This window comes from Dreissena polymorpha, chromosome 14, assembly GCF_020536995.1.
Source record: "Dreissena polymorpha isolate Duluth1 chromosome 14, UMN_Dpol_1.0, whole genome shotgun sequence".
Lineage (NCBI taxonomy): Eukaryota > Metazoa > Mollusca > Bivalvia > Myida > Dreissenidae > Dreissena > Dreissena polymorpha.
Genome location: NC_068368.1, coordinates 39,704,555 through 39,729,590, shown reverse-complemented (window position 1 = coordinate 39,729,590; position 25,036 = coordinate 39,704,555). Strand labels below are relative to the sequence as shown.

At 34.3% G+C, this 25,036-nt stretch overlaps 2 protein-coding genes across 2 annotated transcripts; one reads left to right on the top strand and one right to left on the bottom strand.

The window, feature by feature from the left end:
- Positions 1 to 2,879: 2,879 nt before the first annotated feature.
- LOC127858154 (complement C1q-like protein 2) lies at positions 2,880 to 4,305 on the bottom strand. Its single transcript, XM_052395120.1, has 2 exons — positions 4,064 to 4,305; positions 2,880 to 3,713 (listed from the first exon to the last, which is right to left on the bottom strand). The coding sequence occupies exons 1-2, from the start codon at positions 4,236 to 4,238 to the stop codon at positions 3,298 to 3,300; spliced, it is 591 nt and encodes a 196-aa protein (XP_052251080.1). The 5' UTR covers positions 4,239 to 4,305; the 3' UTR covers positions 2,880 to 3,297.
- A 6,251-nt stretch (positions 4,306 to 10,556) lies between these two features.
- LOC127858226 (solute carrier organic anion transporter family member 2A1-like) lies at positions 10,557 to 23,408 on the top strand. Its single transcript, XM_052395209.1, has 13 exons — positions 10,557 to 10,698; positions 11,591 to 11,677; positions 12,835 to 12,951; positions 13,439 to 13,581; positions 15,250 to 15,409; positions 15,845 to 16,025; positions 16,983 to 17,207; positions 17,506 to 17,670; positions 18,270 to 18,462; positions 19,240 to 19,393; positions 20,596 to 20,753; positions 21,313 to 21,377; positions 22,748 to 23,408. The coding sequence occupies exons 1-13, from the start codon at positions 10,558 to 10,560 to the stop codon at positions 23,050 to 23,052; spliced, it is 2,094 nt and encodes a 697-aa protein (XP_052251169.1). The 5' UTR covers position 10,557; the 3' UTR covers positions 23,053 to 23,408.
- The last annotated feature ends 1,628 nt before the right edge of the window (positions 23,409 to 25,036 follow it).

Genomic DNA, 25,036 nt, shown 5'->3' with positions numbered 1-25,036 from the left:
TAAATTGGATTCTTTTGGTTTCTTTCGTTATTGAACAACATTAATATTTTAATCTGGAGTTTATCCAATGTTCGATGTTTGGGCGTAAATTCACGTTTTTGTAAATCATTTTTTTGCTGATGATAACCTAAGAAAAAAATCCAGCTTCAATATTGTGGCAACTGACAGATAGCATTCTTGGAAAAGGTTGCGAATGACCGGTGAAAAGAAATAAATAGTCAAAACAAAGTTGAAATTTCAGAAGCGATTTTAACATGCAAACCATGCTAAATTTCTCATCCGACCTTAACAGCACGTTTTTATGGCAGCTACACATTCTTTTAGCTGACGAATCTCCTCTAGCAAATCACCTCCGTTTAGAGAAGCTCTTTCAAATCCCAGAACTAACACAAATACCAAAACAACGGCAATATTTTGATGGCGACGAACGTAGGAGTTGTTTAAATAAAAAAAAACGATGAACGGTATAGTTAAATATCGGCTGAGCATTTCAGCAATGATTTTCAATTGGACACGTTGGTATTTTGTAACTTAATGTCTCAACTAGTGATAATTTACTCAGTGTTTTAGGCATGCTGCAACCGTTTATATGTTATCAGACCATTGATATGTTTACACTACATGAACATATCTAAACGTTGACACAATTAAGATAAACTTTATTTGAACACATTTGTGACATCCACTTTTATCCTGTTTTTATGTGCAAAAGTCGCGTAAAACAGTGTTTGATTGATATATTAATCTATCTCAAGTCTTGTTAAAGTACATATGTTTATCAGACTAGTATTTTATTTCAACTCGCCGGATAACAAAACGCCATAGCACAAAAAAAAAACTTTTGTTAAAACCCCTACTTTGTGTTTTACAAACACTTGGTGTTAGCGGGGTTATTGTTGTGAATAATCATTGTTAAATCCACTATACCAAGAATAGGTTTACTTATGAAGAAAAGCCAATACATACGTTTCATTTGAATATCGATACATTGAAGAAAACGTAATTCACAATTTTATATTGAATTTGATTTGTCAACGATGTTTTTCATCTTAGGGTGGCAAAAATGCTAAAGTATAAGCTAATTTTCTTAAAAAGTTGTTATACAATGATCTGGATTTTGAAGATAACCTACCAATACGCATACTAGACTAATTGATTTTTTTTCTAATTTTTAAAAAGTTTTCTGATGGAAAATGCTTACAACAGCGTATTCATTTACGGAAGCGTGCACAGAAGCCATAGAAGCACAACGTCATGCGCATAGACGGCAAAACAACTGATTATGTACAAAATTATACGCACGAATGCCTGCTGACATGTTTCCGGCAGCAATCGTGCAGTTTATTCAAGTAACCCAGTTTGTTGTACGATCGCCGCACGTCGATAAGTACAAAGGATTTATATTAAACAGATTCAGGAAACCTTTATGGAAAGTTTTTAAAATGGAAAAGTACTTGCTAACATAATTTCTATTAAAACTTGTTTTTTTTTTAACACAGACATATTGTTTGGAACAGTTACAAAATAGTAAAATAGCAAGTTAAGACCGCAAGGATCAACATCTAACTCTCTATGATTGCACCAAGCACTTTTTTATTTTAACAGGCATGCTTTTGTTTGATATATTAGTAATTCTCTTTTGTTTTCTCCAAATTATCGACACAAAACGTAACCCTTTAATTTTTTCAACGATTATTATTTAGTGATTATTCGTACGTGAATCTGTATGTTAAATCGTTTTCTTCTATTTGTATAAGTGGCCCATACAATTAAATACTGACATAGAACACGGGGTATATAATATTCGATTTGAAATACTTAAAAATGAAAAAAAAGAAATATAAATAAATAAATTAGTTATTTAAATTGCGGCTGCATCGAGATGAAAAGCTCCCATGTATTGAGACATTGTCTGGCAGCCACCTTCACTCAGGGCGACCAATGAAACCCAAAAGCCATTATTATAAATAACTTCTGATACATTTAATGATTTGCAATAACTTAAATTCAAAAGTTCAGCTTATCCGAACAATGACTACTGGAACGAATTTCACATCGTAGAATACTAAAAATTTATCTGGCCATTATTATAGATCAATATATGAAATCTTGAAAACAAGATGATTCAAAGTCATTGGTGAGGACCGCGCTAACCCGATATGTTATGGTTTATAAAACAAGCTAGACCAAAAATGGGATAATAAGCGAACTGTTGTAGTTATCTACATATATGATCGTATCAAACCACTTCCATTTTTCGCGGGTTTGGTGGAGTTCTTAAATGCCCTCATTCAAAATAAAAATTTAAGCTAACTTGGACAGCAATTATATCTGTTCGTTTGGCAAACAACAACTTCCATCTGTCTTTGTGATGACTGTTACAGCAAGTTCTGAACTAACGATACAACTAAACAGAAAAATTGTCGTGGTCATTAAGGATTTATTTAGCGTGATCTTTTTTCAAATTGTTGATTTAAATATGATCTCACATTGGATAGCTTATCTATTTGTTCTCTTCTTTAAAAGGCACACACAGATTGTTCCTCTTTTCTGTTATAATCCCATGGTATTCCTCTTAAACCTCTGGACTAGTATAGTTTAGCCTTATAACATAAATAGCGTAGGCTTCTTGGTCGGCTCTGGTTGCTAAACAAATAAATTGAGCGATGTGTTTTTAGCGATTGTTAAAGCCTTAGCCTTGCTAGATTAGTTATATTTGTTAAAAATGAAACTCATTCGAGAACGAAATACAAATTGCATTAAATAAAACGTATTCACATTTGACAGTTGATAAACAACTTTAAAAACGCTAAAAAATAAACAATAGGGTACCAATACACTTTGCATGTGTTAATTATTTAACGACGTTAACACGCATCCATTCTTATCCAACGGTTTGTTATTGATCAATGTCGCAGTGAGTATGGGATAAAACATTTTTACTTTCGCAGCATATATTTTAAAAGCAATAACACTAGCGCACATATCATTGAAAACACATGTAACGCATTTCCAACAGTTGATAGTCAGTGATTTGTTTGCGTATGGTTTGTACTCTACGAATATACATGAAACACTTATTAAATGAAACGCAATGAAACAACGCCACTTGTTTAAACAATCAAATCCTCTTATTTTGTATCGATATTCTTATTTTTATTTTACTTTTGCAGAAACGTTTGTATTGCGAATCAATCGGAAACAAAACAAATGCATTAAGCTTCGATGCATCAATGGTCAACATTTAGTGTTGTGCTTAAAATTCTGAACGCAAATGTAACGTTTTCGTGTATCTGTTCAGTTCAGCTGAATAAGGTGACCAGAAAAGCTCGTCCAACCGTCGTTACCATCTATTTGTTCTTGGCCCGAATACTTATCTTCGTTTTGTACCCAAACCTGGTCCCCAGCTTCGAGCTGCGTCGTGACAGCGAGTGTTGACGTCGTCCAGTGAGTTGTTTCATCATCGGCTAGCACCTTTCCAATCCATTGGCCATTTCTTTGGAGTTCGGCGCTTGCAGAATGTCCCGGGGTATTTGTGAGAACGACAAAGAATGCGTACGCCCCTCGGACGGGTGCGGTAAAATGGCCGTGCAATGGACTGTACCCGTCTCCAATGTTGGTTATCACGTGGTCGAATATGATGTGTTGATGATCCCCTAAATGTTCTAACGTGTTTACCACGGTGGCTGTAAAAGCAATTGGTCCCTCGAGATCTGTTAAAACAGAATAATTTCACTTAATGTTCATCGTCATCGTAAATGTTTGTTTGTTCATTTATTTGTTTGTTTCTTTTTTTACAACGTTTAAGAAGTATACCATAAAATGTTAAATTCATTTAACGTTATCTGTATACAATTTTAATCCAAGCGTGTGTTTTTAAATATTATAGCGACAGACCATAACACACATGCCGTTCTTAGCATCGTTTTGCACCTGAACACATCCTCATCAAAATATATAGCCCCTGTCAATTATGACTGTAGAAATCCGAACTGAAACTTTGAAAACAAGTTTAGTGCACAAAGAATGCTTATATTGATATGTGTATCAAAGCTTTACTTACTTGAACGTTTCTTTATTTCAAGGGCCGTGACTCTTTCTGTTAGCTGATCGCTGAGCTCTGTTAGTTGATTGTTTTTCGCTGTTAGCTGATCAATCTTCAACAACAGCCCCTGTAGGTCTAGCGGGGCAGATCTTCCTATACCGAGAAACAACAGAAACACAAAAACCTTCAACATTTTACTGTCTGAGCTCGTGTATCAGTGATATATGTTCCAAACGCAAATGAATACTCTTCCAGTTTATCATTACATATGTATAAACAAATATGTTTTAACGACAACGTCGGTATTTTGATAACAAACATTTGCCTAAACATCTTCGGTTGTTAACAAAATTGACCCTCTTGACTGGCGCAGTATAAACCGTAACCAAATGATTAATTCAAATAATTTGAAAATTATTTCGTGATATATTTAGAATCAAAAGGCTTGTGCAAAGATTGTTTTAATAAATAGACTACATCTTATTTATGTAACTCAAAAAATGTGTTATTGTATATTGATGACATTCAAGTGAAAAAAAAAACACAAAAAAACATGATATACATGTAACACCACACAATCAATTCAGCAGAGACATTTAGTTGAACCAAAATCACAATAGACAAAGCGCATCATGAAATTAAACCATCATCAACACATTTCTGTTTATTGCGATGTTCTGCGGTATTGCGATCGCTGAAATAAAAGTTTACACAGCGCATTACCTTCATACTGTCCTTATACTGTAAACGGGTTATGCAATTGTATTTGTGTATGTGTGTGTTGGGGGGGGGGGGGTCGGCGAATGTTTCGTTTATGTTGACACATGATGTGTATACGCCCCAACTAAATATAACGTCCATGGTCGTCTTGACGTACGATTAAGAATATTAGGCTGATGCCAATACATTCTACTAGTGTTAAGTAAGTCCAGATCGGATACCAGAATATCTTCTGATCAAGGCATATTATTCAAGTGTTATCTAGTTCTGTCTTAAAGAGCGTCTCGCAATAACCTTCCTTAATATGGATAGGGATGATAAACAACACTTATAAGTGCTTTGTAATATGTTCTTTGAAAGTGTGAAGTTTAGTTTTAACAATATTCATTATAGCTACTGGCATATTACCTTATATGTCTTTGACCCCTAAAACAAACACTGATTTTTGTAATTGAATGGTTCGGTGTTCATAAAATAATATATTCCATAATTGATTTATACATTTAAAATATAGACACATGGTCAAGATAGGTATGTAATTATAATTAAAATAGTTAATAGTCCGTGTATAAGAAAAGCGTTAAGATCAAATGTCCAACCTACCGACCCTTAAGGTTTCCTACCCTATTGCTTGGGATGTAAGTGGAAACAAATAAACATGTTTTGCATTACAGACATAGGTTTGTGTTTGTTTGAAAGCATTCTCATTAAAGAGTTGTTGACGTAGCCCAAACAAACTCCATAGTATTGTCATTGCACTATGAAACAGTATAGACTTAACTGATTGTGTTAGTGTAATTACATAGGTAAATGTGCATATGTACAATTATTTAAGTTCGAAAAAAATAGCACAATCAACATGTTATTACTAAATATATAATGAAGAGAAAGCACAAAACATAAATTAACATTTCAACACTGTTTCTTATTTTTAGATTCACATATGTTATTGTCGCAGACTATTCTGACCACATAACTTATACTTTTCTGAAGCACGTATCAATAATGAAAATATTGGTAAATTGGATTTTTCGCGAACATGTTTCTTATACATCTATTATTTCATTATACATGTACATGTATATCGCCATTTCTCGCGATTCCTATCACTCCGGCGTTTCTAGATCACTGAGTAATATCCGAGTTTCTTGATATGTGCGCGAAATTTATAGGTCGTTTCTAAAGACAGCAATGCTTATTTATGGAGCGCGTATATTATAACAATAATGTTCGCTACTTCTTGCGCATACAGTTTGCAAATTGACTGAAAAAAACAGTATCTTCTAAAATATTGCAACTCGTTGATATATTATACGTATTCAAATCACGGCTGGAGCACACGACGATATCAACTGCTTGCCGTCCGCATGTATCCCATATTCGTGCATACGCATCGGATGTTAATTAACCACTTAGTAAGTAATGTGTATGTACTAAATATATTATGGCTTGGTTGAAATTAATGCAAATACAGCATGTCACATTATACGGGTTACAGCGATTCACATGTCCTGTCATTCCGCGAGTCCCATATTTTAACATTGTAACTGTCAGAATAAAAAATCTGTATTAAAAAAGCTCACTAAACAATAATGGAATTTGAATATAACATGTGTACATCAGAATTGAAAACATTTTATGGTGGGTAAATGTATACACGATATAAATCCTATGTGTGAACGTTCGTTGTACAATTAAATTTCACTTACTTCATTTTATTGTCCTAAGGACTTGTTCAGAGGCTGTAAAATGACAAATATAAAAATAACAAAAAGTGCAAGATGTTAGAGAATACAAAGTTATAATTTAACACACACACATGTTGTAGAGCACATTTGACTACAATACTATTAAATATCATTTTGTATATAGATAATCATAAATTGAACCATGCTAAATGTTGGAGAATATATCATTATAATTTAACACACAAGAGCAGTGTAGAACACATGTAACTAAACTACTATTCAAAACCATTTTGTTTATAGAAATTCATCAATCGAAAAAATAATATATCGTTTGTAACGCATTTCTTTGGTAATTTGCAAAAAACTCGCATTGAGGCAACAGGGACCAATTTTGCTCGGTAATATTCGTTCGATAACGCCATATTTGGAGAGCGTTCGGCAGCGATTGGATATCTACATCAAAGTCCGGAAATATTATTAAAAACACGAAATAAATTAGTTCGTTTTAATTAAACACATACAAATACGACATAATATGTGTGTTTTTAGATCGTGATGTGTTTAGATGAATTTTCTTTAAAATTAAATTTGTTTGAATTAATTCGTTTGCGGCTGTGGTTATTTTGTTGCAAAAAACCAGGCGGTTTGACACATGGACTTGCAGTTTGGTTTCTTTTTATTTAGTGGTCTCAAATGCCACGTGGAAGCATTGTCTAGAACATGTTCAAGAGGCAAGTTTGAATTAGAGTCAGCCAAAGTAACCCTTGACCTTGGAAAAACGGATCTACGTAAGACAAACTTGTTGTTGGACTTTAACCATGCGGATAAAATAAAACTCATTTACATTAAGGTTATATATTTTTCAGAGTTTCAACATTTTATCATGTTACATCATGCAACACATATGTTAATGTTTGATAATTTGAGGTGAAGGAGTCTTCTATTTGTGAAGTGCTTTTTTGTCCTTAAAATTGATTGTTTCTTATAACAAACAATCCTATAAATCGGTATGACAGTTAAAAAGGGATCATTGAATTCATGAAAAAAGCATTATGTGATTTGTTTTTACAGTTCGAGGTACAGTGATTCCGGATATTACTCAGATTATTGATGTGGATTTGAAAACGGGTTCGAAGTTCTCCACATATGTTAAACCATCAGTGCCGAATTCTGCAGAAGCCACGAAAGTAGATTGCTTCTCTGTAGATGCTAATAGCAACTTGTCTGTAAATGGTGGCATTGTGGATAGTGTCTCCATTAGAACATATACTTTCCTTGCTATATTAGATTTAAAATAAATTGACATTGTCTGTTGAAGTGCGGCTGTATGCATTGGTTTCATTTGGACTTTAGATGACCTTTAGATTATATTATTAATGCATTATTGTATCAATATAAAGCCAGATTTAGCAACATCGAATCTTATATCAGAGTGTGTTACTGTTGCTTTAAATTAGCAACTAGAAAAACCCAAAATAGATGTGATATACAAATTTATACTGAAATCCATAGCGTGATAATTAATGGGGGTAGGCATACGCAAAGTGTAATTTCTTGAGATAGAAACGGTAAAACTTTCTGAACTGTATTATGTAAGAAATATATTGTGTTAAATAAATATGTACACTATATGCATTTCCAACCACTTCAAGTGACATAAAACGTAATAATTAAAGATACTTGGCATTGAACGATTTATTGTCGTTTTTGCCATTTTATCCAGATGAGTGCACATACTATTACAGATCCAATGCACAATTCGCTTTCTGTGACTGCTAGCACATTACAATTGATAAAAAGTTAACTGGCCGGTTAAACGTTTTTAAATTTTGCTGAAAGTGATGATATTTATTTTACAATAAGGAAATGATAACGAATTATGTTTCTAGAAAAGTACCCATTAGGCTCCCGCTACCTTAAAATTGAGTCGTTACAATTAGGCGATAAAAATCTTTGTCTGAATCGTGGTTACATCCAGGTGATCTTATTAGATCTTAGCCAGCATTATCATGTCCTGAACGGTTTAAAATATAATGTACTTACGATCAATTGAGATCATAAGTTAATTGGGATCATCGTCTTAAATTGTCTCATTCCGTATTGTATAGTATAATTTGCATCAATCTTATCCAATTCGTATTTCCGAATTACTGTGATTGCAGTTGATCTTATGCAAGAAAAAAGCATGAAATCGCGGATGATCTGACTACAATTATATCATAAATTATTTAAAAGTATCAAAGAAAAATAAGACAGAAACATATTCCATACGACCCTCTATAACTAGCACATGTTTGCGTGTAATTTTAACGCAAGACAAAATCTTGCACTCTTCATCTCCTGAAAGGAAAACTACAGTTGCATCATATGACACGAACACACTTGTTGTAGAAGTAATAAAACATTTGCTAGATGATATTCATTAAAATATATATATATATATATATAATAGTATAACAAGAGCAGGCACAACACGACAAGACAATTTATTTCGTAATTAAAGGCCACCGACCCGACATACAATATACTTACATGCCGCGATGTACATGATGAGTAGTGAATAGTTTAATGTTTATACTTTGCAAAAAATTTCTTCAATTTCAGAGAATGTTTCGTTTTCGGTATAACACGAATAATGTATATGTAAAAACAACGACGTGAGAGTTCGCAACAGTTGTAGCAGTTGAAGTACGTGCGGAAATTCTATGAAAACCGGACCGGAGTGCACGGACGTGTAGGGTTAGGTTCTGAAGCCAAGCAATACATCAAATTGTTTACTTTAATAAGAAATTTGCGAATTGCGTCAACAGTTGTAATATGTTTGATACGCTAGAGAACCATCTCTTAATATAATTGCTTCGAAAGAAGCTGTTTTATACATAAATCAATGATCCACTAGCTCGTCGCGGAAATCTACGCAATGTCTGCCTTCGAAGAAAAACTGATACGGCGACTCTCTTTGAGCGTGGTCGCATAAAAACGATGATACCACTTATCGCTTAAGGCGCTGTTGTTAAGGATTCGCATGCATGATTTTGTTGGCATTAGTTGTGAACACATTCCAAATGTCACCACATTTCAAAGAGTTTAATGTTATAGGTAACGATATCATAGGTGTGTTCTTCAATTTTCAAAACACGAATATGCCTTCTCCACGTAAAGGGTGTCTTAGTCATTGTCTTTTCACTGTTGGGGGAACGCTTAATATTGCTTTTCCTTATATAAAATATATACATTTCTAGAAGAGTTATGTCAAGAGAACGCCTTGAAAAAAGAGCAACTTAATTTTCGTGCGCGTTTATAGGATTCAAAAATATTCACACAATTTAATGAAAAATTTCCGATTCTATCATCTGACTGACACACACCAAACATGTGGATTCGATTTATATAAATATTTATCTTCTTGTTCTCATTCTCTTTTGATGTATTCGTTTAGTGTTGAACATGTTATATAACTTGGTTTTTGTATTTTAAATTGCATATGGGCTTAATCAGATCTCCGTAACTGTGATGCATAATATGCTTCACAACTACATACAGTCAACTTAAAATGATACTTATTGTGAATATATAAGGGCAGTTCGTGATGAAAGTCACTAAATAAACTTCTTACCTTCATTAAAAATGCATGGTCATTTGAAGCAGTGACCGAGCAATGAAGCCCATAATTATCATGTTTGAATAATACTTTTAATTCATGAAACAATTTGGAACACACGATTATGCTTGACGACGTTCAAATACATGCTTACTTTGTATAGTGAATATAAAGGGTACAACGTCTCAGCTCAGTTTGAATTTCCAATCTGGATAAATATCCAAGAGGTAAAACGTATGAATATTTTTGTGAACACTTATGTTTAAAACAATCAGTGTGGTGATTACATAAATAACTTATTTAAATTCGTAAACAAGCATTCTTCGTCTTCTATAGACTTCGTTTTCTTAAAAATATGACCACATCAATCATGAAACAAAAGTGTTCACCGTATATATCTTGACAAATATTGGCATAGAAGTTATGTCATTAAAGCACTTAACAACCACTTTATAGGTGCGTAATTTTTGTAAGTGCTTAAGTAACCTTAACTTCAGGGCGACATGAACGGCCACCACAAAGACAACGGCGAGCAGCTGAAGAATTTAGCTGCTGCTGATGATGCAGACGAGCTGGATGTAGACGTAGAGATTCTGAAAGACACAGAATGCGGTTTAGGATCATTCCGACCCAAAGGACTTCAGGTAAAACTAATATCCTCTAGAAAGAAAAGAAGTATGTATGTTTATATGATCATTTGAGCAAATAATGCCGATACGCCATTCAGGCTTTTAGTCAACGATCTAAATATAGGATTTAACAAACATGTATAATAAATGAAGAAAGTTCATATAGCATTTGGTCAACTTTTAAAACGTTTACAAAGTAATGAAGAGAATGCCAAAATATAGATGCACTACCTTGGTTTTTATTCAGTCCAATATTTATGAAGTGCCTAAATAATATTGAATTATGTTTATTGCAACGCTTTAACACATAATATTGTATTGGATTTATTTGGACAACACTCCGATTTTGCGATGTAAATTTGCCGTAAACACATATTAAGCAAGTACAAAGGAAACCTGTTCATGCGAAAACGGAAAACTCATTGAAGCTCCAGTCAAGCCTCCGCGCCTCCGCGCAATCTAGTTTGGAGCCACCCTCAAGATTTCGTGGTCTAATAGACGGAAAGGGTAGCTTCTGACCACACTGCGCTAATATGAAGGATTTTCTTGAACGCATATGACATAATACCCGTTTTCGTACGACTTGGCTCATTTATTATTGAATAAAGAATATGAAACATATACATTTTGGTTGTTTAATAAATATTCCGAAGACAAACATTATGCTATTTACATACTTAGTGAAAATTCTACTAGTATACAAGCATTGCGGCATTTCCTCCTTTTTGAAAGCATATTTTGCAACCAATGTGTCATACATCGATACAACCAACATATTAGTAATGCAATATTTCGATATTAGTTAAATTCGTACAATATTTCTTAACTAAAACGCAACATCGAAAATGAACGTCAGTTGTAGTTGAGGTCTGCGCACTGTGATAAAATAAAACGTGTTCTTCCATAGATATGCGCAAGAATCGGAGCTTTCATTGGAGTCTTCAGTGTGTCAGGTCTACTCACACAGACACTCACAACATACGTGAACTCACAGGTAAATCATCGCTAATAATCTATTTCGAAGTAACAATAAAGTTTGTTTGTTTATTTGGATTGTTCCTCATTTTCAAAAAAAACTATATCCTACCTAAAAAGTCCTGAAACCGACTCACTTCTTGGCAAAGCTTGTTTACCAATGTAATACTAGTTTTTGAACTGTATAACATATCATTTATAACATATCATTTATATAGTGTTTAATTGTTGCGTGAAATATTCGATCTAGTTTTAAGATTAAACATTTTACACAGGTTTTGTTTTATTTGCAATTACGCTCATAAACATCTGCTTGATATATCCGATCTGGCAACATGGATTCCAAATTGTACAATATCGCTTACACCAGGTTAAATGCTTCTGCAATCCACATGATCGCTACTCAGCCATTGGTGTACATAATCGAAACAAGGACATTTGCTCATGCCTTCAATGTTTAGAAAATAGCTTTTGGTAAATCCACGATTTTGGAGATTAACCCTTTGCATGCTGGGAAATTTGTCTTCTGCTAAAATGTCGTCTGCTGAATTTCTAAAATTAGCATTTTCTTCTATTTTTTTCAAAGAATACTATCAGAATAGCAAACAGTTTGGATCCTGATGAGACGCCACGTTCTGTGGCGTCTCATCTGGATCCAAACTGTTTGCAAAGGCCTTCAAAATTCGGTTCCCGCACTGAAAGGGTTAACAATTATCCTTCTACGTTTAGTATAGACCGTTTTATGATGTGACAGCAGCTGTATTATGTATGTGTGTTGTGATTGAGTCTAGTGATTTCTTTATTTGCCATGCTGTCGGGCGATTATCCATTTGTTGAACTATACACTATAAAAATGTCAACTCTTAACTTTAACTCAGTGTGTATTTAACAGGAAATAGATTTTGTAACATGTAATTCGTTTTGGAAAAAATGGGCGTAATGCATGTGCGTAAAGTGTTGTCCCGGATTAATTATGCAGTTATCACAGCATAATTAAGGGCAATACATTCTGCTTTTATGGCACTTTTCGCTCAAATGAAGTATTTTCTTATGGAACATTTATTTTAAGCGATAAGTGTCGTCCGCACAAGCTTATCTGGTATAACACTTTACGAACATGCATAAGGCCAAAATTCCCCAGAACGAGACCCATATAATTTAACCATTTTACGTCAGGTATCCATGCTGGAGAAGCAGTTCGGGTTTAGCAGCGCCGAGTCTGGTCTACTGATGAGCTGCAATGACATCGGCTTCCTGTGTTGTGCCCTGTTTGCCGGCTACATCGCGAAAATCGTACGCAAAATTCAAAACACACTATTCTATAAAAGCCACTTTCTTGAAAACTGGATGTAATGCATGTTCGTAAAGTATTGTCCGAGATAAGCATGTGTTGTACGCACAAGATGATTAGGGACTACACTTTCCGCTTTTATGAATGTTTTTCAAATAAACGAAGTCTCTTTTAAACGAATATCCAGTAAAGGCGGAAAGTGTAGCCCCTAATTAGTATATGCGGACTTCACAAGCTCATCTGGGACGATACTTTTACGCCTATAATTAAAGTCTGGGTTTTAAGTTATACAATATTACATGTTTGTAATATGTCTATCTGAATTTTATAATGAAGTCTATATCTTTTACATCTTAGTAGTTGTCATTCTTCTCTTTTTGCTCTGTATAATGGCAGACAAACATTTACAAAAATTCAAATACTTGTTCTTTAGGAAGGTTAAGTAAGTTTAGCAAGACTAATCATTGAGAACCTCGTTGCATATATTAGGTTCACATACCCCGTGGATTAGGAATCAGCACGCTTCTGTACGGTGTATGCGGCATCATGTGCGCCCTGCCATACTTTCTACAAGACCCGGCCTCCTATGCTTTAAAGGGCAACACAAACGGGAATGTGTCAAAGTCAATCAGGTCAGGTAACCTGTAATATAATTACAGTTGAGGACTTTGTTACAGCATAAAACTATTTCAGGGTTTATATCCTTTAAAATAGAAAACCATGCGAACGTGACTTGTTAATTCAGGTCAGGTCATTAAAAGCAGACTGTTGACGATTTTGTACAGCACACAGGACCGGTAGTCCTACACTAAACATGGCAACGCAGGCGGATATGTTACTGGTTCATCCAAATCATGTTATTTGTTACACATACTTATGGCTTTTATTCAGCATACACCACAATTGCTTTGCTCTTATTGACAACGTTAACCAAAATCTAACAATACAAACTATTTCATGTCATACAGTTAACAGGGAACATAATTAACGGAGTTTCCGGGGTTTACACACGGGCTGGACAGAATGTTAAACACCGTTAAGAACATTATTTTCCAAATATCTCAAGCTATTTAAATACATTTGAAAAAAAATCGTGTGTGCATAAAAGACAGTTTTTGTTGCAGTTTGTGCCGATATCTTAAGGTATAAGAATAAATCCTTGAATGCGTATGAATCCAAAGACACAATTTCACGTTGCGTGAAGCATAACCGTGCAGTACACGAGGAATTTTTTTAACAAGAACACAGGTTTATTAAATAAAGAAATTATGATGTATTTCACATTGCCATAAGCCGCATAAAAATCGTCTTTTATGCAAAAGTTGAAATTCTTAAGAATATTGTCTCTTTTTTATTTTTTGAAAAAAAAAGGATCACGTGCCGACGTGTTTACATCCATTAACATTTAATTGGGAACCCTAAAACGTCACGTGCTCCTGAACCCCGGTTAATGCTTTTATACAGCATACACAAGGCGTATTCTGGGCTATCAATGACAACGCAAGCGGAAATATGACAATGCCAAATATGCCATTTAACCATTAAAATGTATATGGGAAATGCATTCTGATTCAAAGTTAAGTTGTGCATAAAAAATAAGACTTCGTTAGCGTTAACTCAAATGATTTCACACTGCAACCTACGACCGAAACAATATTTTAATCCTACATAACAACAGCGTTAACAAAAGGTGTGCCATAACCTTGGCACATATTATACTATTCAAATGCGACCCTTGTTATGTGCAGAATTGTGTAATTGAGTCGCGTTCTAAGAAAACTGGGCTTAATGCATGTGCGTAAAGTGTTGACCTAGATTAGCCTGTGAAGTCCGCACAGGCTAATCTGTGACGACACTTTCCACCTTAACTTGAACTTCGGTAAGGAGGGACTTCCTTGAAACTAAAAATGTCATAAAAGCGGAAACTGTCGTCCCTGATCTGTGATGACACTTTACGCACATGCATTAAGTCCCGTTTTCTCAGAATGCGTCTCAATTTATGTGCAGAATTGTTTAATTAATCAAACATGTGTTAACAAGTACTATTTATAAGTTCGTGTAAGGAGTCGCGTGTTTACAAAATCGAGATAACAATCAGTAACGTCAACAAAAACACTCAAATACTATGAATTATGTAAAGTTTCATTGTAACTGAACGATGTGTTGGGACATTTTCGTTCATATTCGATAATTTTGAGTATTGTGCTTTTTTAGTTAAAAGTATTCAGATTTTAGAATCTTAATCAAATGTCAGATAAACTAACTGAATATCTGAATGTCTGTTTTTCTTTTAATTATAGTTTCCGGTCAGCGGGCAAGGAGGCGCCTATGTGCCAGAACGTTAGTATGTTTCAGGACGACACAAGCTGCGACATGGCAGGGGATACCGCCGAGGCGAATTCAGGTCGCGAAGAACTGCATATCAAAAGCGTCGCATTTGCTTTGATTGCATTCGGAATGGTAATTTCAATCGCATATGACAATTTAGGAAGTAATTGCATAAACACAAAGCCTCATTAATATTTGACAGCTTCCCCCAATTTATAGATTATTGATTGAACAATTATTATTATTTTAGTTGTTTTAATTGTTATTCTATTATTAGTATTATGAGTATGAAAATAATAATAATAATTATTATTATTATTATTATAATAAATAATAATAATAATATTATTGTTATTATTATTATTATTATTTTATTACTATTTGTATTATTTTTAATTCTATCATTATATCAAAATTATATGCGTATGAAAGGCTTGAAGAAACGACACAATGAAAAACATTATCTATGAAAATCATCTAATTGATTTACCCACTAAATCCATAAAATGTACGCTATTTTAAATTTTAATGTAAGAGGTTCAATACTTTCATGTTTTGCTATCACAGTTCCTTCAGGGTGTAGGCAAATCGTTTCGATCACCGTTCGTTACACTGTACATTGATGACGCTGTCGACAAACGGAAAACTGGCTTCTACATGGGAATCCTGATAGGCACAGGGATATTTGGCCCCGCCTTGGCTTATCTGCTTGGTGGAGTGTTTAGCAGAATCTACATCACATTGGAAGGTATAGTGTTTGAAGAAAATATATATAAGGATGTATACGATTTAATGCCAACATTTTATTTTAGCAGTCTTAAACTAACACATGATTAAAATTATGAAAGTTTTGAAAAACTTGCTATCTTGTGTTGGTACAATAAATCAAATGAGGTATAGGCTGATAATGTCAGGTTTGCTTGAATTAGAATGGGCTAGTTGTTTAGATCCGTATGAATAAAATAACTAGTTGTAAGCCCGACATTTCTGACAACACGCGTCTATACTTCTTACAGACGGCTTTTCCACTACGAATTACGATATAAAATATTTCGAATCAAACACGATCTTATAGACGTGTTATGTATTGTATATGGGGCTTCATTTAACAATTCTTTCTACAATGAACATGCACTCCCTCTCATTGATGTGATACCACAAAAAAAAAACATCGATTGTATTCAAAATAATTGAGAGAAAGGCGTCTAATTTATTGAAAACAGTTGCACTTCATTTAAACGAACACTTCAGTTAATGTAACAGTTCTCGAATAAACAGCTTAATAACGTGTGTGGGTAAATTTAATTATAGATAGTAATATTGCATTTAATAATTTTATTACAATACGTTGCACAGGAAATGTCCAAAGAAAGTGTTTCAAAGTTTCCTTTTTTCGGAAACCTTTTGAAGTTGTTTTAAAATAATACGGCTCCGTCCACATATATCGCAGAATAATGGCGCTTGATTTTCTGCTTTGTCTACAGAAAATAACCAGTTTACTGAATATAATATAAAATGTGCATGTATTCATATATAAAAATAGACTAATACAAAAAGATTTTGTCAGGTGTATAAATATTATATTACCCGAGTGTAACAAATGTTCAGCTGTCGAGATATGGCCAAGCGACTAATGTTACCCACGAATTCTTGTTTATGTTGTACTAACTACCAGTTACTAAGCGAATGTTTGTTTCTGATCCAGCTGTCGACATATCTCCCAAAGACCCTCGTTGGCTCGGAGCATGGTGGCTCGGATTCCTAGTGTTCGGAGGCTTTGCCCTGCTATTCAGCGTCCCGACCATGTGTTTTCCGCGATACTTGAAATCCAAAAAACGGAAAGGGGATCTAGTTATTATCGCGAAAGAAAGACGACTGCAACGCGAGACACAGGTGTCCGTTTGGAAATCACTGTTACTTGAAATGAAAGGTATGCCACCTATGTTGGCCGTTCAAAGCGTATCAGATTCGCAAACAAACTTTACAACTACAAAAGCTATCTCAAAATTGTCAGTTTATAACATTCACCAATCATACCACTGACAAATATTAATATTTTTGTAAAGGCATCACCACTAACATATATTTTGTTCCATGCACATGGGATGAGAATTTCAAAATTGAACAACAGAGTCATTCAATGTGCATGCGACTGAAAGGAAACCCATTTTTGATATATTTATGTATTTATATACATGTGTGAGTTTATAATTATCTTCCATATTTAGAGTTTGTTGCCACTGGCGGCCGATTGCTGAGAAATCCGACGTACATGATACTGATTATTTCAACGGTCGTAAATTTGGTGGGCGTTGCCGGTACAATGTCTTTTATGCCAAAGTATCTGGCGTCACAATACACCATTCCGCTGTGGCAGGCTAATATCATCTTATGTAAGTCTTTTTCAAGAAGTTGGTGTTTCAGTGTGAGAATGATGATCCACACAAAAATAATCGGGATAATTCACTTTATCCTTTGCTTATCCGCTATGTAAGGATATTGACCTACTAATGCGTAAAGAACAACGCTTTAAATAAACACGAATAAAGCTAGGAAGCGGTTAATGCAAATCACGTGTGTTGACCTATCATAAGCATGTTAGAAATATTGAACCGTATATATATACAATGTAATCAAATATCTAATTTGTATGTATGCAAATCACAACTCATGTAAATATACGCAATCCAAGACATATTAATACAAGTCATTTGCAGACAGACGTATGCAACAGTGAATCCAATTTTGTTTTTAAATACATAATTATACTTAAGTCAAACATGAATGCATTATGTAGAAATCACGTCGATGCATTAGTATTTATTTTAAATATCACTGTACATTGAATGATCTTTATAACGATAAAAAGGAAAGCGTATCACAAATATAGTCTCATATATTAGTCGTTTGATTTCAACAATTAAGTTATTTGTTCAAGTATCATAATGAACTGTCTTGTTTTAATTGTTGGTAGTTCCTTCTCGTTTTTCAGCTTTGAGTTCGGTGAGTGCGGTATCCTTGGGAACATTTTTGGGTGGGGTAATGACGAGAAAGATTCCTATGATGCCACAGACAACGGTGAAGATGTTGCTGATATTTTACACCGTCAACACCGTCTGTATCGCAGCCGGTTTCTTCCTGGGGTGTGATCAGCCGATGTTAGTTGGGGGAGGGCCATCGAATGCGTACGTAATTTATTGTATTTTATTATATTATTATACATTAATTGAAATAGAAGAATGGTGAAACCGTGTGGACGATACTTAAATGGTGTGAGCGATCATATCAAGCTCAGACATATACTATTTCCTGTTTTCAAGTGTTGCTACGCAAATTTTAAACCTTCTTTAGTTATTATACAGGGATAATATAAAATCACATTACAATACTAAGAGTCGTTAGAAAATAACAGTCAAAACACTCCTTTACTTTCGAGTTAAAATTTTAGCTTTACACTTGGTGTCAAAAATGTATTAATGCAAAACTAAGTATTATCGGTATTGTGGATATGTCGGTTGACCAAATGACCTACTTTTAATAAGCAGGTGCCATCAATATATTTAAGTATATTGAAAATATAACTTGCCATACTCATTAAAATTATTTTGAACTTTTGTGTTAATTAAAAAAACTTGGCATTTATCTAGTTATTATACATACTATAAATATCGGGTAAATGGAATGTTTTAGAATTACAAATCAGTAAATAATAGGTTTTGCAAGTGTAAATGCGCACAATTCTTTTGGCCAGCTGTGGCTTTGTGTGAAAATCGAAAACTGTATTTTCGAGTAATATATCATAAAATAGAAAAAATAAGCTTACAATAAAAATATTAAAACTTTGAAATTGTGGAAATAAGGTCTTAAATGTCGATTTTCCCGATTATATTCTTGTTTCGAGGTGCGCATTATTACTTGCGAAGGAAAAACGGTTATTCGCATGTATAATACCTCCTCTGCAGTGGGAACGCTAGTATGCCCCTGTACCAACACATACAATCACACTGCGTTGATGGCTGCACGTGTGACGCCGAGCAATATTTCCCGATCTGTGGCGACGACGGCCGGTCATATTTCAGCCCTTGTCATGCCGGATGTACAGGGAAATCACCTACGGTATATGTTGTGATATAATTAAGAAAAAAATAATAATCGTTCGTTTTATAGATAGGGAAAGTATAAAACTCATCGAGAACATTTGAATATACATATTACAAGTCTTAACAATCACATACAAAAAAATATTAAAATTAATTTTCGTTAATTCACTTAAATATTATTGACTTGATATGAATACGATAATATAAATACGAAAGTTTATACTAATAATAAATGTCACAAAACAGAATCATGTCATGTTTTGTTTTAGTCTGTGTTTCTCCCAAGAGCTAACCAAGTTATCAAAATAAAAAAATGACTGTGCGAAATTGCATTAACAATTTGAACTGGTAGATATTTTTAACGAAAATCCTGTTGATTTCATTGACGCTTTTTCAGCTTCACTTAATTGACGCTTTGATTTAAAGCATTCGGGTGATACATACACAGATATGTATTAATTTCATTTAATGATCGAACAGTATATCACTAAAGTTTGTAGAAAAATCCTTTCACTTCAATCTTTTCACGAGTTCCGTAGACTCGAGTGTATATCCTGTGTATTATTTGCTTCAATCAAATATAGAAAACTAAACATATGCACGAGATGTTTGGTGGCGGATTAATGCAATGTGAAATACATCAAAATTACTTTATTAAATGATCCTGTGTTCTTTTTAAAAATTAGATATGTACTACACGATTTTGCTTCATGGAACGTGAACTATTGTAACCGATTTCATACGTGTTCAATGAGTTATTCTAATACATCAATGCATCGGCACAAACTGTGAGAAAAAAACGTATTTTATGCACTTAAGATTTTGTGCAAATGTATGTCATTGCTTGAGATGTTTGCAAAAATAAAGTTCTTAACGATGTGATTACATTATGTCCAGCCCGTGTGTAAACCTCTAAAAACCTCGTTGATTCTGCACCCTGATATTGTTCTGGAGTTATGGTGGGTTTGACGGTGCCAATCGAAGAATACACCACCACAACATAATGTGCGAGGCACGTCATTATGGTCGTAATAGGGCCCTTTGCGTCGATCTTTCGGGCGTATTTATGGTTAATTTATGCATGCTGATTTAAATGTGTACTCTGATCAAACATTCGTACATATTTATTCCATTTAATGCAACATTTATTTCTAACGTTTTTCTTTATTGCTTGTGGGTAAATGTTATATGTTTACTGTGGTATGTCATTTTTTGTAGGATTTCTTTAACTGCACGTGTATCCCAAGCGGCCATGCGGAGTCGGGCCTTTGTGACCAGGGTTGTAATGGAAAGCTGTATGCATATGCCGTCTTCACCTTTGTCGGGAAACTGTTTACTGCCTTTAAAATAGTGCCCACTGTCATAGCCCAGATAAGGTAAAACGTGTTCAAAAGTAAAACTTTTGTTTACAAACGTACGTAATAGTACTACACTTAGCAAACTCCGTGAAGTTTAGAAATATTTTCGTACGATCACATATGATTCGAATCTCGTTTTCAATTAAGAAAAGATTTTTACCGCGTTCTCTTGACACATTTCACACTTTATCCAGATTACTTAAGAACTTCTCAATAGCAAATATACAGTTTCAGACGTGTTTATTTAACCTTCTTTTGCAGCTACAATTGTCTTCAAAGGAAACTACCGTTCGTGTTCCTATATTTAAGCGCTAGAGTCTTTACAAACACACGCTTGTCTGTCTATATTAGACACAAGAACAACTCAGTCCAGTTGCGAGAGGTTATCGATGAAATTGTTAGTCGTCATTCATTCGAATGTACTTTCACAAACTAACACTGCACATTTATAAAAACATAAGAAAAATATGGAGGGAAATATGTGTATTCTTTGATTTGTCGAAAGGGGTTCAACTCCGGTCTGAAAAATGCAACTGACCATTGAACAGGATTTTTAACATTGTGTATTTTATTGCAGGTGCGTTCAAGAAACGGATAGGGCTGCATCAACAGCGTTCGCCAGCTTTGTAACCTCCGCGTTAGGTACTGTACATACAAGTGTTCATAGACTCAATAACAGATGGAAAACAAACACATCTAATACGTAGGTCTAATGGTAGGACGCTGGCTTAGGGATCGAGAGGTCCCGGGTTCGAATCCCACCCTGACCACTGGAATTTAATTGAGCAAGAAATTTATCCCATATCTGCTCCTCTCCAACCAGGTGTACAAATGGGTACCTGTGAGGGAAATAAGCCAATGTGCCGTGGCTGAATACTGCGCCAAGATGTTAACGGACGACTTATAAACCCAGTGATCAGGGAAAAACATGTAAAGCGCCTTTGAACGCAAATCTCGAGTATGAAAGGGGCGCTATATCAATGTGGTATAAAAAAAGGTTAAACAACGCCGACAAATGTTGTCCTCGAAATAGAGTTTCTTTAAAATAAAATAAGTTCATAGATCTGTAATTTGTAAGAAATTTGAAAATATTAGCTGTATTTGCACATACATATATACTTACCCCGCACTAAATAAAAGGCGACCGGTTTAAAATCGTCTCATAATCACATAAAGTATAAACGATGATTATCTTATTGAAAACGTATAAGCGTTTATAATGGTTCGGACTTGTTTCTACCTCAGTGTAATATTTGTTTTCAAAGAAGTGGAGATGCGGATAACAACTTAGTTTTGTTCACTTAAGTAAAGGCCATTTCTGAGTTAGCCTATAATTCTTAAACATGAACTAATTTCGGTAGTAATTATTTTGAGAAGTGTATTGATAGCATTTGATATTCTATTAATCTTTTATTCGTGAAAATATTCTCGCTTATTAGTATGTCTTGTTCAAATATAACTTTAGGGACACATGCCATAACATCAAATAACTCTCCACTGAATCATAATCGCTTGCGATTCGGCGCAATATTTATAAAACCAGCATGCTCAGAGGGTGTAATCACGTGACACATAAGATGGCGACGTCCGTGCTGATACAGGTATTTGTTTAAATACCGCTCACTTTCAAGCCATAAATTAGAAAATGCTTAGCGGTTATTTCGTATTTATATTCGCTTTATATCTCGACTTTAATCTCTACGAATTTTATTAGCAGTAGCTGTACTTTTGTGATCCCGCTAAGAAATTTTGCAGCAATTTAAGTCGAGATAAAGAGTGAATATTAATAAGAAATAAACGCTTATCACTTTCATGCTGATATGGCTGGAAAGTGAATGGAATTAAAAAAAACTTATAACAAGTTATAAAGGTTATAAAACGGCGAAAAATACATGTCTCGGAATGGACTTCGGTCTCTTGATCGTCACGTGATAACCCCATCTGATAATATGTAAATATTTCAAATAGGATATGCAGCGCCGAAAATAATATAAACTTGTCTTTATCCGTAGGATGGATGCCAGGGCCGATTATTTTCGGTGCAATTATCGACGACACCTGTCTGTTGTGGAAGTACACCTGTGGGGAACGCCAGTCATGTCGCCTATATGACCTCGCCTACTTCCGGAACGCTATCCTTGGTTACGGCGTGATAACGTCCGCACTGGCGACGTTGATTCTTTCCTCGTTGTTCTTTTACTTCAGGTACAAAAACACGACGGAGTGGCACCAAGGTGCACAAAAAGAGGACCCTGTTGCAGATGTTGAGTTGATTGTGAATACCGATAATGCTAATGATCACGTTAAAGAACATTGAGCATTGGTTATAAACCCTATGATGCAGCATAACAGTATGTGTATGTTGCGCAAATGCTGAACTGTTTAAATGTTTCCGAATTACCGATTGTAAAACAAAATACAACACATCGATGCTATTAAAAATAAAAAGCAAAGAAACAACACAATCAATGCTAATATTTTTAATTAGCCTTTGAATTAAGACGATCACTTCAGAAACAAGTAAGCTATAAGAGTGAACCGTCTAAGTATACCTTCACACAGTGTCCTGATGATCCCAGTTTACTTTGGTTAATGTTTGGTTAATTCTTTGGTAATTCGGACTACTGTAGTTTATACACTGAATATATCGTTCACAAAATCTAACCAACTAGAGAGGTTGTGTATATCATGCTTAAATATCAAACAGTTCATCCGCGATGTAAGTCTTGATTTGTTATGCATATTCGATAGTTGTACATGTATATGCACATGTTCATATTTAATATTACAAAACGTTCATAACTAATGTTAAGGATTTTATAGTAATAAAGTGGAACATTCACATGATTAATATTTGTAACCCCATACTTATACAATCATTTTAACTGTTACGCAATTAAAGGAAATAGACTTAACAATGATTGATGTACATGCCTAATGCATTAGTTTGTATTATAATGAAATTCTTTGCATTATGTGATGTAATACGTGTGAGACGGTTATTGTTAATGCATTGTATAATTATACAACCTATTATACTATGCAACTAAATAGATTCCATTTGTATTGTTTTTATTGGTTTTAATTCAACTGATATCCAAATTAAAATACTAGAAACATTATTTTCTCCCTAACGTATCTGTCTAATAGCCGGACAGAACACACTCTCGACAGGAAACGGAAACTATCGTCTTTCCGAAGAAAGCATGGTTTACTTTCGCTGAAATAGTTCTAATGTGTTACATTAGTCAATACTAATTTGCTGCAAAAAGATATATAAATAATGATATATTTCATAAGTACAAAGTGCGGAGACCGCGTATCAGTTTCGTTCGTTGATGGATTAAGAGTTTCAATTGTCAAAATAACATTCAATCGATACAGGTTTTCAGAACGTCATACTTACACAATTTGCTCAATGTAACCATTTTGATTGTTCAGTTATTTGTAAAGGCATGTGATTTTTACTTGTTAAATAAAGGTACGATTTGTTTGCACTCTACTTTAAATTATTACGCTGACCAAAAAACCGAAACATACGTTTCGAGTTCATGCGCTGTTGAAAGAAAGCATACAAAAAATGTATGGATAGTCATTTAAAATATTAACCTTAAAAATAACGCTTCGGTTCGGCACTGGTCTGTAATATTGAGCTTACACAAATAACAAACAGGTTGTTAGGCTTTATACCAATAAACCAATAAAGGGCAAACAACATATCTTCCTTAAAATGGTAACCACACATTTCGTTAACAATCAACATTAAAATTCATCATGCAAACAACCTTGAGTGCTTATTGATGTTAATTTTTTTATATATAAACTACGATAATTGATCACAGTATCAATACGTATTAATAGAAAACGTACAGTATGATATTGGTAAAGATCTTCGTCAAATATTCAATAGAGAATTTTTAGCTACTCACTGGGTTCTCGTTATATGTGCAGAAATTAATACACAGACTTTAGTTAGATCTTTATCACATTTGCAAATATGAAGGCATAGCTATGCGTTATATCTGCCAAAGATCATATGTTTGAAAAATAGCGTATACCTTGTAACCCGGTATACACCAGATTTGCAAACTAAACAGCATAGTTACATGTATGCAGTTGATCTGCATTAGCCTTTCAAATCAGAGTGCATAGCTGTGTGCTATTTCTTCATCGGATGTTAAGAACAGTATGCAAAGCTATGAACATTAATTTTCATAAGAACAGATTTCAGCTATATAAATAATATGTTAATTAAGCAAAAAGGACCAAACAATCAAGCCAGCGGTGTGGGACACATGTTA